We start from the raw sequence: 18808 nt of genomic DNA, 5'->3' as shown, positions 1-18808 counted from the left end.
TGAATGGTATATTAATTTATTGCAAGTTGACAGAACAATCAACAACAAGGTATGTCATTTCCATTTAAAGGGACATTATACACTAGTTTTTTTGTAGATGATCCATTTATATAGCCCATACAAGGTTGTCGTTATTTTTGTAAAAATGTATAGTTTTACTTAATTTTAAAGAACATTGTGCTGATTATCAGACTCCTAACCATGCCCCAACGTTTTAGAAGTAGACTGTTGTCTACCTACTCCAGCTTGCTCCTGTTTGTGTAAAGAGTCTTTTTATATGCATAGGAGGGGGGGGTCTGCTCTTTTTGTATTCCAGCCCATTTCAGTGGGTGTCCCAGCCTAACCTTTTCAACAGTGCTAAATTGGGAGCTTCTAAATACGTTTTTAAAAGGTTTTATACAGGATTTTTAGATCAGCATCTGTGCATATTATTCTTTGTAGTAGTGTCTATTACATGCAGTTATATGAAGATTGGTGTATACTGTCCCTTTAAGGACACAAGGTTGCATATATTAGACGTGTGACAACTGTGCATACGTGATCAAGGGAAGAATTACCTGTTTGTCAGTCTCTATTGATCTAAACTTTTAGTCCCTTACCTTCATAACGGACTGGGGAAATTCTCCAAAGTTAACGTGAAGAAAGTTTCCCAAGAACGGCAAGGGGGCAGGTCCAGGGGGCAGGTTTTGTCTTCTTGTCTTTCGCCACCATGAGACCAGATATAGGATGAAGGTGACGGCAGTGACCAACAGAAGTGTCCCAAACACTCCAAGACCCATTGTGACAGTGACAATCCAACAAACTCACTCTCACAAATGATTGTTTCGCTGTCACTTTATCTTCAGACTTTTTTTCCAGTTTAAAACCCCATTTAATAAGATGACGCAAAGCAGAACTCCAGAGCCAAGAATTAAGCTGCAATGAATATACAGTAATTATTTATTATACATAATATTTTTTACATTTATATGCAGACAAGGATTAAAGGACTATTCAACTACCAAAATAAAGAAAGAAATGCTAAAGAGTGACACTAGAAAATATATTTGTATTATGTTGGAAAGATAAAAATATACGCACTTTCAAGATACTTTAAAGTGACAGTAAACAACAGAATTCCCCAGTTTTGCATAACCAACACAGTTATTACACATTTTATCACCGTTATATACACACAGTTATATACGCATTTTACCTCTGTAATTACCTTGTATCCAAGCTTCAGCAAACTGCCCCTTATTTCAGTTCTTTTGACAGACTTACATTTTAGCTGACTCCATGGTAAATTCCCGTGCATTAGCTCAATGTTATCTATATGAAACACATGAACTAATGACCTCTAGTGGTGAAAAACTATCAAAATGCATTTAGATTAGAGATGGCCTTTAAGGTCTAAGAAATTAGCAAATTAATCTCCTAGGTTTAGCTTTCAACTAAGAATACCAAGAGAACAAAGCAAAATTGGTGATAGAAGTAAATTGGAAAGTTGTTTAAAATTGCATGCCCTATTTGAATCATGAACGTTTTTTTGGACTTGATTGTCCCTTTAAAACACAATGTAGAAAACACTTGAACAACAATTACACAGAATTAAAACCCCACTTAAAGGTAGGAGTAGAAAGTTCTCTAAAGCTTCTGGGTACTTAATGCAGACGGTACGCTCCAGATTAGACATATGCACATTGGAAAAATTTGTTTTGGTTAGTTTCGGACCGATTCGGATTTTTTGGAATTTCGGATTGATTTCAATTCGGATACATTCTAATGGATTCAAATGCATTCGGATGTATTAGTTTTGGATTGATTCGTAAATTCGGAAGTTCGGTATGTGTTATGTTGATTCAGATGGTTCCAAGCTACACAAACGTTCACTGTTCTATCTCACTAAATTTAATTTTTATACTTAATTGTGATTAGTCCATGGCCATTCGAATGCATTTGAATACATCCAAACTAATTCAGATTTATTAGTTACAAATGCATTAGGATTAGTTTAGATGCTAGGGTAATTTGGAAATTTAAATCGATTCGAATCTTCAAATTTTGGGAATTCGTCCGAATTTAGATTTGGAACGAAACAAATCGCACGTCTACTCCAGATTACAAGAAACTTCATATAAATTGCAACACATAGTTCTTATATAAACTCTCTGAGCCCTTAGTGCAGACAGCCTGCTCAAAAATAGAGATTCTGCAAGCTTATGTTATGTGAAGAGGAGTAAGCAACCATCCACTTCCCTTGAGAGGCACATTACTTCGTTTCTCTGCTGTATAGGAATGCTCCGTGCCACATCAGGCAGGGCCAAAAGCTTCCTCCTTATTGCTGCAGAAGATTAATTTCCACTTGGGAAAGTCTCTTCATAATGCGGACTGGTTGACGGTAGCCAGGTTAAGTTCCATATCTCTCACACGGAGTGTCACACTCCCAATTACCTACCAGGGCAGTAGGTTGAACGTACTAGAATGATGACGCGTTTCACCCCTCCTACACACGTCTGGCTTGGGACTTCGCCTGGCATATATATGTCAAAGCTTTTGACAAAGCTAGATACGAAACGCATGTCAGCTGTTTCTGGTTCAATCTTTTCTCTGGACTTAGGCTATATAATTGTATTTGTAATGTGGTAAATGTGGTATTGATTTGGATTGTTGGTTAAGAGACTAGAAAAGGGCCGGCCTGGGACCAAAAAGAGGCCCGGTATTTTAGAAGAGGCCCACTTCCCCCCCCCCCCACTCACCATTTCTTATTTAAAGGGACAGTCTAGTCAAAATTAAACTTTCATGATTCAGATAGGGAATGTCACTTTAAACAACTTTTCCAATTTACATTTATCATCAAATTTGCTTTGTTCACTTAGTATTCTTTGTTGAAAGCTAAACCTAGATAGGCTCATATGCTAATTTATAAGGCCTTGAAGGCCACTGTTGTGATTTCTGGTTGCCATGACACTGTTTTGATGCCATATTTATCATCTCGCGTCACATGTGGCACGTCACGTCACCCATGAAGTGTTGCGTCACCTTTGGCATGTCAATCTACCCATGCCGTGTCGCATCACCTGTGACACATTGTGTCACCTTTGGCGCACTTTTCCCTTTATATGCCATTCAGTATCTCTGTCGACTCTGCCTTGATCTTTCCGGTCATTTTCTGGTATATTGCTCCTGGCTTTCCTCCTAGTACTCAGCCTATCCCCTCCTGGGTCCTAACGCGATTATCCCTAGGATTTTTCGTTATCACTCCACTTGATGCCGGGATAACAAGACTACTGGCCAGGTTTGGTTTGATAGAGAAATATCTGAAGGATTCTTACAGCCACCTCTACTCTGGATGCATTTGACAGCTTTTCACAGCTAGAGGGCATTAGTTCATGTGTACCATATAGATAACATTGTGCTCACGCCCGTGGAGTTATGTATGAGAGGGCACTGATTGACTAAAATGCATGTCTGTTAAAATAACTGAGATAAGGGGGCAGTCTGCAGAGGCTTAGATACAAGGTAACCACAGAGGTAAAAACAGAATTTATGTTTACCTGATAAATTTCTTTCTCCTACGGTGTATCCGGTCCACGGCTTCATCCTTACTTGTGGGATATTCTCAATCCCTACAGGAAGTGGCAAAGAGAGCACACAGCAGAGCTGTCCATATAGCTCCCCTCAGGCTCCGCCCCCCCAGTCATTCGACCGACGGTTAGGAGAAAAAGGAGAACCATAGGGTGCAGTGGTGACTGTAGTTGTTAAAAAATAAATTTAAACCTGACCAAAATGCCAGGGTGGGCCGTGGACCGGATACACCGTAGGAGAAAGAAATTTATCAGGTAAACATAAATTCTGTTTTCTCCTACATTGGTGTATCCGGTCCACGGCTTCATCCTTACTTGTGGGAACCAATACCAAAGCTTTAGGACACGGATGAAGGGAGGGAACAAGTCAGGTAAACCTAAACGGAAGGCACCACTGCTTGTAAAACCTTTCTCCCAAAAATAGCCTCAGAAGAAGCAAAAGTATCGAATTTGTAAAATTTGGCAAATGTATGCAGTGAAGAACAAGTCGCTGCCTTACAGATCTGTTCAACAGAAGCCTCATTCTTGAAAGCCCATGTGGAAGCCACAGCTCTAGTGGAATGAGCTGTAATTCATTCAGGAGGCTGCCTTCCAGCAGTCTCGTAAGTCAACCGGATGATGCTTTTCAGCCAGAAAGACAGAGAGGTAGCAGTCGCTTTTTGACCTCTCCTCTTACCAGAATAGACGACAAACAAGGACGATGTTTGTCTGAAGTCTTTAGTTGCTTTTAGATAAAACTTTAAAGCACGAACCACATCAAGATTGTGTAACAGACGTTCCTTGTTAGAAACTGGATTAGGACACAGAGAAGGAACAACTATTTCCTGGTTAATATTCTTATTGGAAACCACTTTTGGAAGAAAACCAGGTTTGGTACGCAAAACGACCTTATCTGTATGGAACACCAGATAGGGTGAATTACACTGCAAAGCAGACAATTCAGAAACTCTTCTAGCAGAAGAAATAGCTACCAAAAACAAAACTTTCCAAGATAATAACTTAATATCTACGGAATGTAGAGGTTCAAACGGAACCCCTTGAAGAACTGAAATAACTAAATTTAGACTCCATGGAGGAGCCACAGGTCTGTAGACAGGCTTGATTCTGACTAAGGCCTGTACAAATGCCTGAATATCTGGCACGGCTGCCAGACGCTTATGCAACAGAACAGACAGAGCAGATATCTGTCCCTTTAGAGAACTAGCTGCCAACCCTTTCTCCAATCCTTCTTGGAGAAAGGATAGTAACCTTGGAATCCTAATCTTACTCCATGAGTAACCCTTGGATTCGCACCAACAAAGATATTTCCGCCGTATCTTATGGTAAATTTTCCTGGTAACAGGCTTTCTAGCCTGGATCAGAGTATCTATAACTGATTCAGAGAACCCACGCTTAGCTAGAATTAAGCATTCAATCTCCAAGCAGTCAGTTGTAGAGAAACTAGGTTTGGATGCTTGAATGGACCTTGGATTAGAAGGTCCTGCCTCAAAGGTAGCTTCCATGGTGGAGCCGATGACATATCCACCAGGTCTGCATACCAGGTCCTGCGTGGCCATGCAGGAGCTATCAGAATTACCGAAGCCTTCTCCTGCTTGATCCTGGCTACTAGCCGAGGGAGAAGAGGAAACGGTGGAAAGACATAAGCTAGATTGAACGACCAAGGCGCCACTAAGGCATCTACTAATGTCGCCTTGGGATCCCTGGACCTGGACCCGTAACGTGGAACTTTGGAGTTCTGACGTGACTCCATCAGATCCAGATCTGGAAGGCCCCATAGTTGAGTTAACTGGGCAAAAACCTCCGGGTGAAGTTCCCACTCCCCCGGATGGAAGGTCTGATGACTCAGGTAATCCGCTTCCCAGTTGTCCACTCCTGGGATGTGAATTGCTGATAGATGGCAGGAGTGATCCTCTGCCCATTTGATGATCCTGGATACCTCCCTCATCGCCAGGGAACTCTTTGTTCCTCCCTGATGATTGATGTACGCTACAGTCGTCATGTTGTCCGACTGAAATCTGATGAATTTAGCCTCCGCTAGTTGAGGCCATGCTTGGAGCGCATTGAATATCGCTCTCAATTCCAAAATGTTTATCGGGAGAAGAGATTCTTCCCGAGACCATAGACCCTGAGCTTTCAGGGACTCCCAGACCGCACCCCAGCCCAAGAGGCTGGCGTCGGTCGTGACAATGATCCACTCCGGTCTGCAGAAACTCATTCCCTGAGACAGGTGATCCTGAGACAACCACCAGAGGAGAGAGTCTCTGGTTTTCTGGTCTATTTGTATCTGGGGAGACAAATCTGCATAATCCCCATTCCACTGTTTGAGCATGCACAGTTGCAGTGGTCTTAAATGAATTCGAGCAAAGGGAACCACGTCCATTGTCGCAACCATGAGTCCTATTACCTCCATGCACTGAGTTATGGAGGGTTGAGGAATGGCATGAAGAACTCGACAAGTGTTCAAAAGCTTTAACTTCCTGACCTCCGTCAGAAAGATCTTCATTTCTACCGAGTCTATTATTGTTCCCAGGAAGGGAACCCTTGTGAACGGGGACAGAGAACTCTTTTCTATGTTCACCTTCCACCCGTGAGACCTTAGAAAGGCTAGAACAATGTCCGTATGAGCCTTTGCTTTGTGAAAGGATGACGCTTGTATTAAGATGTCGTCTAGGTAAGGTGCTACTGCAATGCCCCTTGGTCTTAGCACCGCTAGAAGGGACCCTAGCACCTTTGTGAAAATTCTGGGAGCAGTGGCCAATCCGAAGGGAAGGGCCACGAATTGGTAATGCTTGTCCAAAAAAGCGAACCTCAGGAACTGATGGTGATCTTTGTGGATAGGAATATGCAGGTACGCATCCTTTAAGTTCACGGTAGTCATATATTGACCCTCCTGGATCATTGGTATAATTGTCCGAATGGTTTCCATCTTGAATGATGGAACTCTGAGGAATTTGTTTCGGATTTTTAAATCCAGGATTGGCCTGAAAGTTCCTTCCTTTTTGGGAACTACAAACAGGTTTGAGTAAAAACCCAGTCCTTGTTCTGCTGTTGGAACTGGGTGTATCACTCCCATTTTTAGAAGGTCTTCTACGCAACGTAAGAATGCCTGTCTCTTTATCTGGTCTAAAGATAAGCAAGACATGTGGAACCTTCCCTTTGGAGGAAGGTCCTTGAATTCCAGAAGATACCCCTGAGAGACAATTTCTAGTGCCCAGGGGTCCGGAACATCTCTTGCCCAAGCCTGAGCAAAGAGAGAAAGTCTGCCCCCTACTAGATCCGGTCCCGGATTGGGGGCTACCCTTTCATGCTGTCTTCGTAGCAGCAGCAGGCTTCTTGGCCTGTTTACCCTTGTTCCAGCCTTGCAATGGTTTCCATGCTGGTTTGGGCTGGGATGCGTTACCCTCTTGCCTAGTGGCTGTGGAGGTAGGAGCAGGTCCGTTCCTGAAATTGCGAAAGGAACGAAAATTAGACTTATTTTTAGCTTTGAAGGGTCTATCTTGTGGAAGGGCATGGCCCTTTCCCCCAGTGATATCTGAAATAATTTCTTTCAATTCTGGCCCGAATAGGGTCTTACCCTTGAAAGGAATATTAAGCAATTTTGTTTTGGACGACACATCCGCCGACCAAGATTTTAGCCAAAGCGCTCTGCGCGCCACGATTGCAAAACTTGAATTTTTCGCCGCTAATTTAGCTAACTGAAAAGCGGCATCTGTAATGAAGGCATTAGCCAACTTCAGGGCGTGAATTCTGTCCATGACTTCATCATAAGAAGTCTCCTTCTGGAGCGAGTTTTCTAATTCCTCAAACCAAAAAGACGCTGCAGTGGTTACAGGAATAATGCAAGAAATTGGTTGAAGAAGAAAACCTTGTTGAACAAAAATTTTCTTAAGCAAACCTTCTAATTTTTTATCCATAGGATCTTTGAAAGCGCAACTATCTTCTATTGGTATAGTCGTGCGTTTAGCTAGAGTTGAAACTGCCCCCTCTACCTTAGGGACCGTCTGCCACGCGTCCTTTCTGGGGTCAATAATTGGGAACATTTTCTTAAAATTAGGGGGGGGAACAAATGGTACACCTGGTCTCTCCCACTCCCTAGTCACTATATCTGCAACCCTCTTAGGTATCGGAAATGCATCAGTGTGTACTGGGACCTCTAAGAATTTGTCCATTTTACACAATTTTTCTGGGACCACCAAAGGGTCACAATCATCAAGTGTAGCTAGGACCTCCTTAAGTAGGGCGCGGAGGTGTTCTAACTTAAATTTAAATGCTATGGTATCTGGCTCTGCCTGCTGAGAAACTTTTCCTGTGTCAGAAATTTCTCCCTCAGACAGGCCCTCCCTCACCGCCAAATCAGATTGATGTGAGGGCACTACAGATAAATTATCCGCTGCGTCTGCTTGCACATCTTCTGTATTTAAAACTGAGCTATCACGCTTCCTTGGAAAAGCTGGCAGTTTGGATAAAAATGCTGCTAGAGAATTATCCATTACTGCCGCTAACTGTTGCAAGGTAATAGGAATCGGTGCGCTAGATGTACTGGGCATCGCTGGCGCGGGCATAGCTGGTGTTGACACAGAAGGAGAGGATAGTGAACTATCCTCACTACCTTCAGCTAAAGAATCATTTTGGGCTACATCTATAAGCGTGACTGTGCGGTCCTTAAGCTGTTTGGACGCTATAGCACACTTCACACATAAGTTTAATGGGGGCACCGCCTTGGCCTTTAAACATACAGAACAAGTACTATCTGAAGGTTCAGACATGTTTGACAGAGTTAGACAGAACTTCAATGCAATAAAAAATAAATTTGACAAAAACGTTACTGTGTCTTTAAATAATAAAAGTGCACACTTTATTACTGAAACAACAAAAAAACATCAAAAAAACATCCGATTTTAATGAAATTTTCACCACAGTGTCTTAATGCTTTGAAAAGATTGCACACAATTTTTCAGACCAATTAACCCCTTAATGCCCAAACCGGAGCTAATAACAGCAGTTAACCAGTTAAAAACACTACAGTACAATGCCACAGCCTCTACTGTGGCTTTTACCTTCCTTAGGGATTATTTGAGTAAGAAATAAGCCTCTCTGAAGTCCTTTCTGATGTCTCTGGACTCCCCACGTGAAGCTGCATGAACTGTCTAGTCAAAACAACTGCGCAATTGAGGCGCAAAAATGAGGCCTCCTCTCTCTTCCTTCCAGAGTGGTGGGGCCTTATAGCCTAGATTAGGTGTCTAATTAAGTGCCAGCAGCAAGATTAAACCCCATAAGTGTTATAAAAGTCTCAAAAAACACCTTATGCATACTAAAACATGCTAATAAGAAATCAATTAAGCCCACAATAGTGTCAACCAGCATAGAGCCCTTAATTTAAGCCATTATTTTATACTGAGTCTGAGAAAAATGGCTTACCTATCCCTGAGGGGATTTCTGACAGTCTTCTAGCATTACTAGGTCTTGTTAGAAAAATTACTGATCATACCTGAAGCAGTTAAGCCTGCAAACTGTTCCCCCCAACTGAAGTTCTCTGGTACTCAACAGTCCTGCGTGGGAACAGCAATGGATTTTAGTTATTGGTGCTAAAATCATATCCCTCTCAGCAGAAATCTTCATCACTGTTCTGCCTCAGAGTAAATAGTACAAACCGGCACTATTTTAAAATAACAAACTCTTGATTGAAGAAATAAAACTACAAATATAACACCACATACTCTTTACCACCCCCGTGGAGATGCTACTTGTTAGAGTGGCAAAGAGAATGACTGGGGGGCGGAGCCTGAGGGGAGCTATATGGACAGCTCTGCTGTGTGCTCTCTTTGCCACTTCCTGTAGGGATTGAGAATATCCCACAAGTAAGGATGAAGCCGTGGACCGGATACACCAATGTAGGAGAAAAGTGTATTAATATAACTGTGTTGGTTATGCAAAACTGGGGAATGGGTAATATAGGGATTATCTATCTTTTTAAACAATAACAATTCTGGAGTAGACTGTCCCTTTAACCGTATAACCCTTTAAAATATTCAGTGCTATTTTCTTATTCTAATAAAAATACAGTAGTATAATTAAATTAAATAATCTGATATTATAAATGTACCTTCTAAACTTTTTAGAATAAAATATTAATGGCATATGGGTGTCATAATAACTAAGAAATTGGATTCAAGAAAATATGTAAATGAAAAATAAATGAACATAACAGATAAAAAGTAATAAAATGCAATTCCAAACTGTAAACTACTTGGTCAGTAAAGCAGCTACATGATTTTTTTACAGTCTTGTCCTGCTATATTCGATTGCCAGGTATTGTCATTTTGTATAGATATATTGAATATGCCCCTGTACTTTAAAAATAAATAAATAAAAACCCTGCAAAACACACAGGGGACACTCAATCTTGTTTACAGTAATCTATTAGCACCCGGTCTCTTTGCCTCCGTCCTTCTCCATCCTCTAGTCCAGGGGTCAGCAACCGTGGCTCTCCAGATGTTTTAGAACTACATTTCCCATGATGCTTAAGTGTCTTTAAGCTACCTAAGCATCATGGGAAATGTAGTTCTAAAACATCTGGAGAGTCAAGGTTGCTGGCCCCTGCTCTAGTCCCCCTCCTCTTCCCTTTCTCTCTATCCACTGGGCCGACCCCACACAGGCCCATACTCACCCACCTCTGGCGCCACTCGCTCGGCTCTACTCTGAGTCACTCACTCCCCCACCGGGCCAATAACCACGCCCCCTGCATAATCTTAGAATCCCTCCCATCCTGCTGCAGTGCCGTCTGATCCCTCCCGGCCTCCCCTCTTCACCTACCGCTCCATCCACTGCCCCCTTTTCACTGCTCCCATTCCAACAAGCCCCAACACACCCAGTCAGGCCCAGAAGCCCTATTCACTCACTTCTCCTATAAGCAGCAGTGAGCAGTACTACTTGGTGGCTGGCGGGCCCTGACTGCATTAAGTTAACCCGTCAGCCCCTGATGGCGGCCATGGCCGCGTGCATGTTTTGTAGACTCACCACTCAGAGTGCTAGCTGTGCTTAGTGTGATGTTTGATGGTATTTAATTGTGCGGCCGCCAGGCGGTATTATATGGGCCATAAGTGACATACCCTAACCAGGCTAAGGTAACCTGTGGCCCAACAGCTGCAACATCATGTCACAATTATCCAATAAATACAATTTTACTGCAAACTAAGAGCCAAAGTGAAAGCACTTGGTGGGCGGGGTTAAGGTATTTGGCGGCCCATCAGGCATTTGCCGGGTATGCCCTTTGGTCAGTCCGGGTCTGAACTAGCACAAAAACACCCAGCTTTTTTAAATAATTAAGAGCCCACCGGGAAATCTAATGGTATCCTGGTAGGCCAATCTGGCCCTTACTTTTTCACCTGTAGCTTTGTAACATTTACATTTGTTTACTGTAAGCAAATGTAAACGTCAGTATTCGTTTAATTTAAAATGAAATGAATACTGAATAGAGCAGCCAATGGATATTCTGGGAATCTAATTTGCCAAACCAACTTTTTCATGGCTGCACATGTCTGGTTAGAAGGTAATATACCTCACTGTTGGAGATGAGGCTTACCTGCCAGTGGGGCGGGATGTGAAATGCAGCAGTGACGTGTGCAGCAAGGGTTACTGAAAGTCCTATGTAGATACCTGAAATATGCATTACATAACCCAAAGCATTGTTAGATCTGTAAGGTGATTGTCATTGTGAACGAAACTGACAATCAAGAAGGACATTTTTCACCTCTGAAGCTTATTTGGCAGTTGTTTGGATTAAAGGGACACTGAACCCAAATTTTTTCTTTCGTGATTCAGATAGAGCATGCAATTTTAAGCAACTTTCTAATGTACTCCTATTATCAATTTTTCTTTGTTCTCTTGCTATCTTTATTTGAAAAAGAAGGCATCTAAGCTTTTTTTCTTGGTTCAGCACTCTGGACAGCACCTTTTTATTGGTGGATGAATTTATCCACCAATCAGCAAGGACAACCCAGGTTGTTCACCAAAAATGGGCCGGCATCTAAACTTACTTTCTTGCATTTCAAATAAAGATACCAAGAGAATAAAGAAAATTTGATAATAGGAGTAAATTAGAAAGTTGCTTAAAATTCCATGCTCTATTTGAATCATGAAAGAAAAAATTTGGGTTCAGTGTCGCTTTAAAATTTATAAGACAGTTGAAAAAAAATTAATTTTGTTTATTTATCCTTACATTTTCAAAACTATAGGCAAATGTATAAATGCAATAGTTATTCCTTTAACATGATCCGTTATGGTTATACTCGCCATGTTTTTTTAGGGGTCTCATATACATGAATTGTACTTTAAATTGTTCCATGTATAGGGCTAAATTACAAGTGGAGCGCTAATTTATTTATTTTCAGCAAATTAAGAGTTTGAATAAACCAGTGGTTGAGGGTGACAGAGAGCAACTGTTGAAAGCATGAGAGATGAATTGGATATATAAATTGGACACATCAGCTCCTAAAGGTCTTAATCTGGATTTTAATTGGACAATATATATATATATATATATATATATATATATATATATATATATATATATATATAAATAATGAAACTTCCTATTAGAAAAATTAAATATATTAGTTGGATGTAATAATAACATTTATCTATAAGATGGAGTGAATGAACTTCAGGAAGTGAGATTTGGCACTTTAAAGGGCCATGATACCCAAATGTTGAAACACTTGAAAGTGATGCAGCATAGTTGTAAAAAGCTGACTAAGAAATATCACCTGAACATCTCTATGTAAAAAAGAAAGATATTTTACCTCAAAAATTCCTCAGTAGCCACATCCCATTGTAAAGGACTTCTAAGCAGCAAATCAGTATGTCTGTCCCGGGACAGGCAAAGGAGCGAGCTTCATGCACTCTCATCTTATTTCCCTACTCAGTTTAAGGAAGTTTACTATGAAATATCCTGAGAGTTAAGTGAAATCTCATGAGATCACAGTAAAAGAGTTCATGACCTCAGCACTGTTGATGCTGATTGGCTGCTGTTCATTTCTTTATTTTTTACTTTTTTTTTTTTTACCTGCAGGTGGACAGTAACTGAAAGATAACTTTTTACACAGAACTTACCCTGGTGAGCTGAGGAAATATTGAGGTAACATATCTTCTTTTTTTACATAGAGATGCTCAGGTGATATTTTCCTGTCAGCTTTTTACAGTTATACTGCATTAGTTTCAAGTGATTTAGCATATGAGTATTATGTCCCTTTAAGTATTATAGAAATCTGTTTGTATGTAATTTTAGCTGACATGACTAAGGGCCAATAGCTGGCCTGAAACTCTGTGCTTTTAACCCATAATGTTGTGACAATAAGAGTTTTCATCATTACAACAGAGGCTGAATTATATCAATTTCTTGATTTGTTTATTAATATCAATATTAATATAACTGTTGATTTTATTTAAAACATTGTAAACAAAAACACAAAAAACATACAAGATATAGGAAGAATTCCTCTTTTTTTGTATATAGTATCATTACATATATAATTAATAATATACATTAATAATACGATATAGGAAGAATTCCAGTGGGAATCCAACTCAGGTCTAGATTACAAATGACACTCTAACTGTTGTGAGCCAGGGATAAGGGGTTTATCTTGGCTCTTTGCGTGCGTCGGAGGTAGCGTGCGTATTACAATTTAAAAGTAAACGTGTTTGGGCAAGAGCAACTTTATTTAACACGCATCTGGATAGCGCAACTTCAGAGCTCTGCTTAACTGTTTTGCAAAACAAAAAAAGTCACAAAACACATAAAAATGACATGAAAAAGTACAGATGAACTCATAATAACACTGTATTATTTTAATAAAAATTGTACTAAAAAGTTATATGGCTCAAACATATGAGGTCTCAATTGTTAGAAAAAAAGGCTGCAAAGGGCTTTAACCTAGAGATACATATATATATATATATATATATATATATATATATATATATGTGGATGGAAAAGAGAAAATCAAAAAGGGCGCACAGCTAGGCACTAGAATAAAAATTGACTATTAGTAAAGTAGGTATGTAGTTTTCAGACCTATGTGGTTATAGTAACAGGATAATAAAAATAATAATAATAATAATGTCCTTGGATTGTTATTGTATTCTAAAGAGTTCAGTAATGTGCTTTAGAATATTCGACACTTCTTTGTCTGAGGTGAGTGGATTTGTGCTTACCAGAGGTAACCTCAATCATATGAGGTAAGTTGTAGACTTGTCTGGGTTAGAGATGTTTCTTTGGCTCTTGTCCAGTCGATTTTGCTTTGTTCTTTGCTGTAGGAATCTTTCCTTTGTTGAAACCCTTTGGGATCTTTGTTTCCAGGTGGCTCCTGGCAGCAGTATGTTGTTTTGAATGAAAATCTTGGACTCTCTTGTATCGTTTGTTGAAAGGCAATGGAAAATCCTGGACTCTCTTTTTCTTCTTGGTGATGAGAATCTGGGTTGTCTCAGGTGTTCATATCAATCGATATGAACACCTGAGACAACCCAGATTCTCATCACCAAGAAGAAAAAGAGAGTCCAGGATTTTCCATTGCCTTTCAACAAACGATACAAGAGAGTCCAAGATTTTCATTCAAAACAACATACTGCTGCCAGGAGCCACCTGGAAACAAAGATCCCAAAGGGTTTCAACAAAGGAAAGATTCCTACAGCAAAGAACAAAGCAAAATCGACTGGACAAGAGCCAAAGAAACATCTCTAACCCAGACAAGTCTACAACTTACCTCATATGATTGAGGTTACCTCTGGTAAGCACAAATCCACTCACCTCAGACAAAGAAGTGTCGAATATTCTAAAGCACATTACTGAACTCTTTAGAATACAATAACAATCCAAGGACATTATTATTATTATTATTTTTATTATCCTGTTACTATAACCACATAGGTCTGAAAACTACATACCTACTTTACTAATAGTCAATTTTTATTCTAGTGCCTAGCTGTGCGCCCTTTTTGATTTTCTCTTTTCCATCCACATTCCTAACAGTGACACGGGTACACTGTATCAGAGGCAGCACGCACATATATCACTATTACTACTATTGTTGCAAAAATAGCCATTACTCACCAAGTGTTAGAGTTTTTAGCGCAGGTGCCCCTCCTTTTTTCTAATATATATATATATATATATATATATACATACACATGTCTGAAGATGGGTATTTGTGTGTGTATATATGTATTTATGTATTTGTGTTTTACTTTTTTTTTTTATTTGAAAATAAAAGCTACTTTTTAGGACGGAACTTTTTCCTCTACTTTTTCTATTACGGACTGCCAGTGTCCATCCATACTTTCACAAGGAAGATTGGTTCCCCTTGACCATGTGACCTGACGTCATCATTCTGGGAGGATCAGTCTATAGTAGACTGTGGCGGTCGACAGTAGAGCGGCTGAGGTATAACCCCGGAGCAAGCGTGAAAGCTGGTAAGGCTCTACTGCACAAGGATCACGGGACACGCCAGATGACACGAGGAGAGGATGAGAATTACTATTGATGTGACCGAGTGCTGTGTTTATCACTGGCTTGATTGACAGAAAAGCTTAAGCGTGCTCGCAAGATCGCTATATTCCAAACAGGTCAGCTGAGTGTACTTTTATACATTTGATTTGTTTGGATATTTGTTTATCCCCATTGACTTTTTTTGTTCTCTGTTTTTTAATTACCAGAAAATGTCCTTTTTATACTTAAATATATATATATATATATATACACACATACTTTTATATATATATATATATATATATATATATAATGTGTGTGTGTGTATATACCAATACTTGCATATCTATTCCTATAGATATATAGGTATTTTACATGAACAGTATTAGACTTATATAGAAATATATTTAATAATAAAAAGTATATTTACAAAAAAGGTTAGAAAATACTCGACAAAAGTATACACTTTTTAGCACATCTGTTTCCCTAACAGGGATAGGCACGAACCAAGGTTGTGGCGGACGTTTTCCAAAATACAGACCTTAGTGGAGGACACCAAGGTACATTTCAAATTAAAAACATAAAAAAACTCTCTCTTTACCGAGAGAGTACTGGATGTATGGTGGAATAGCCATCCAGAAGAAGTGGTAGAGACAGTGAAGGAGTTTAAACATGTATGGGATAGGCATAAGGCTATGCTAGATATAAGATAAGGGCAGGAACTAATAAAAGTATTCAGAAAATTGGGCAGACTAGATGGGCCACATGGTTCCTATACACCAACACATTCTAAGTTTCTATAAGTCAGGAGAGCGGCACTTTGCTGTCAAATGGGCTGCTTGTTGGATGCCCCTGGTCTAGTTCCACAAGTACAAATTAGTAATCTAATCAAACAAACATTGCTTGTGGTATACTGGTATAAAATGTTTTCAAAATTCTAACCTTTCTTTTTTTTGTTGTATTGAGAGTCTGCAACTCCTAACCAAACTCACCCACCTTGATTGTAATCGCATGATCATCATGGTTGGTTAATTATTTGGTTAGGTAAGGTTTATCAGAGTAGGCGGCGGTCTTCTACACACAGACACCAGCACCACTCTGCCGCACAGATCAAGGAATCCGGACAGGTCATGGGTGGTTGACACAGGCTGCACTGCAGGCAGCTTGCTTCTTCCCTCTCTATCACTCACTTTCCCACTACTGAGCGGCGTCCCGTGGGGGCGGCCCCAACCCTGCAAAACGTGGTGCCTCTTGCGTCAAGGAGGAGTCAGGACCAGCATTCATCTGTCCTACTCCTCCCTCCCCACCGCAAAACGGGTGGCGGACACTGCAAGGGCCAGTCACGGACACAAGTGTCCGTGTATGGACACCTTGCCTATCCCTGTTCCCTAATGTATCACTTGTATCCTTGATGCAAAGATAAAAGTTGACTAAAAACTGAACATCAAAAAAAGAAACCCACAAGAAAAGCTCTGTAAATATTTCCACTGACCAATATATAGTTATTTGGTTGATTAGCATGTTGTTAAGTCTGTAAATCTATATTGCCAGTATATTAACTCATAACTAAATTCTTAACTTAGGTATTGGCGTCACTTTAACTATAGATTCTTGCTCTTATAATATCAATGCACATTTGTATTTATGCCAACATTTGATTTAACACTGTATTTATACATTTAAACACCAATCAGCAAGCGCTACCAAGGTGCTCGACCAAAAACGGACAGGCTCCTAAGCTTGCTTTTCTGCTTTTCAAATAAAGATACCAAGAGAAATATTAGAAAAATTAGAAAGTTGCTTAACATTGCATGCTCTATCTGAATCATGAAAGAAAAAAACAAATATGGGTTTAGTATCCCTTTAATGTCATAGTTTGATAGCGCTGTGGAACCTGTCGGCGCTCTACAAATACCTGATAATAATAATATATAATAATACATTTGATCCTGTTTGTATGAGTATTAATTATGTCGGGACTACACTCCCCTTCTTTCCCTTATATAGACTTAGGAGTGCGATTTCTATTTCATATAATTATAACTGTCCATAAAGTTGTTGTTACTATATTAAAACAAAGACATTCTGCAATTAAAATAAAAAAAAATGGATTAGGAGATATTTTAGAGTTCCCCACCCTCCCTTCAACTTGCAGTCCAATGATAATTATATGAAATAGAAATCACACTCCTAAGTCTGTATAAGGGATGTATAAAAACTCAGTATATACTTTACATATTATTCACCGCCACATAACAAATATTCACGCATTGATTATATTCTAACTGACACGGGGGGACTAGATTTGGTTGCTATGTGCGGCATAGGCCCAATAACGTGGCCAGATGACGCTCCAGTAACATGTACAATCCAGTGACCAGATGCAAGATCCCAATGATGAGACTACCAAACACTCACTTATTACAAATAGAAATGAGCTTAAACACCCCCTAGCGGCAGCATATCAGCACAAGATGCTCATGATTAGGCAGCAATACTATGAGGGAGGGAACAAACCAGGCAATTTGCTGGCTAGATCAATTCGCAGAACACAACTCAAAACTAATATTCATTACTTGAAGCTGGCAGACGGCTCCAAACTTAAGAGCAACAAACATATAGCTACAGCTTTCCACTCCTATTATGACAAACTGTACAAAAGTATCAGACACAAGTGGACAGGCAGCACATATAACCACAAGAGGGCAAGCAATAGATGAATATCTATCCAAAGTAGGGTTACCTAAATTAGAAAAAGCTAATGCAGACATACTAGATGCGCCTATTTCACAGGAAGAGTTGACACAGGCAGTTACAGATCCACCTAGTGGAAAAGCCCTGGCCTGGATGGGCTCATGGCAAAATATTACAAAACATTCCTCACAACATTGGTCCCACAGATGCTACAATTATTTAACAACTTAGCAGACAGCCCTACATTGGCAGACACAATGCTTGAAGCACATATTACAATTCTTCCCAAGCCAGGAAAGACACCCACAACCCCGGGTAATTTACGACCGATATCTTTATTAAATACAGACATAGAGATTCTGGCCAAAATATTTGCAAACAGGTTGAATAAATACCTCCCCGGTCTTATATCAACGGACCAGGAGGGATTTGTGCCTGGGAGGGAAGCACATGACAATATCACAAAAGTGTTACAGTTACTCAATTTTGCCAGACTTGAAGGCGTGCCAATGGCCCTCTTTTCGACCGACGTGGAGAAGGCCTTCGACCGTGTTGATTGGCTTTTTCTGTGTCAGGTTATGGAGAGGATGAATTTTGGTAGCTCTTTCTTAAACATGACATTTGCATTATATACATCCCCTAGCGCTCGGGTACGGGCAAATGGTACATTATCAGAAGCATTCAAAATTATGAATGGCACTAGGCAGGGGTGCCCTCTGTCTCCCCTCCTGTTTGCCCTCTCAGTAGAAGCTTTGGCTCATAAAGTCGGACATAACACTTAAATAATGGGGGTAAGGTTGGGAGACACAGAACATAAACAAGCCTTATATGCAGATGATATCCTGTATACCCTCACTAATGTTGACACGTCGGTTCCGGAGCTCCTTACAGAAATAGAAACATATGGGATGCTCTCCAACTTCCATCTTAACCTAACGAAATTGGAGCTTCTTAATATTAGCGTGCCCCCTGGAATTTAAAATTTCAGTGAACACCAAGCAATTACGATACTTGGGTATATATCTTACAGCTAGGTCACAAGACCTATATAAAGACAATTATA

General features: G+C 40.1%; 1 protein-coding gene across 1 annotated transcript in view; it reads right to left on the bottom strand.

The window, feature by feature from the left end:
- The window catches only part of LOC128666863 (cytochrome P450 2A4), a 78446-nt gene that overhangs the window by 40699 nt on the left and 18939 nt on the right, over positions 1–18808 (bottom strand). Inside the window, exon 2 of the mRNA XM_053721664.1 lies at positions 600–915. Within this exon, the coding sequence (XP_053577639.1) occupies positions 600–779 (180 nt within the window). The 5' untranslated portion in view covers positions 780–915. The remainder of the gene's footprint in view (positions 1–599; positions 916–18808) is intronic.

The sequence above is a fragment of the Bombina bombina genome, chromosome 7 (assembly GCF_027579735.1).
Source record: "Bombina bombina isolate aBomBom1 chromosome 7, aBomBom1.pri, whole genome shotgun sequence".
Taxonomy (NCBI): Eukaryota; Metazoa; Chordata; class Amphibia; order Anura; family Bombinatoridae; genus Bombina; species Bombina bombina.
This window is presented reverse-complemented; position numbering and strand designations above follow the sequence as displayed.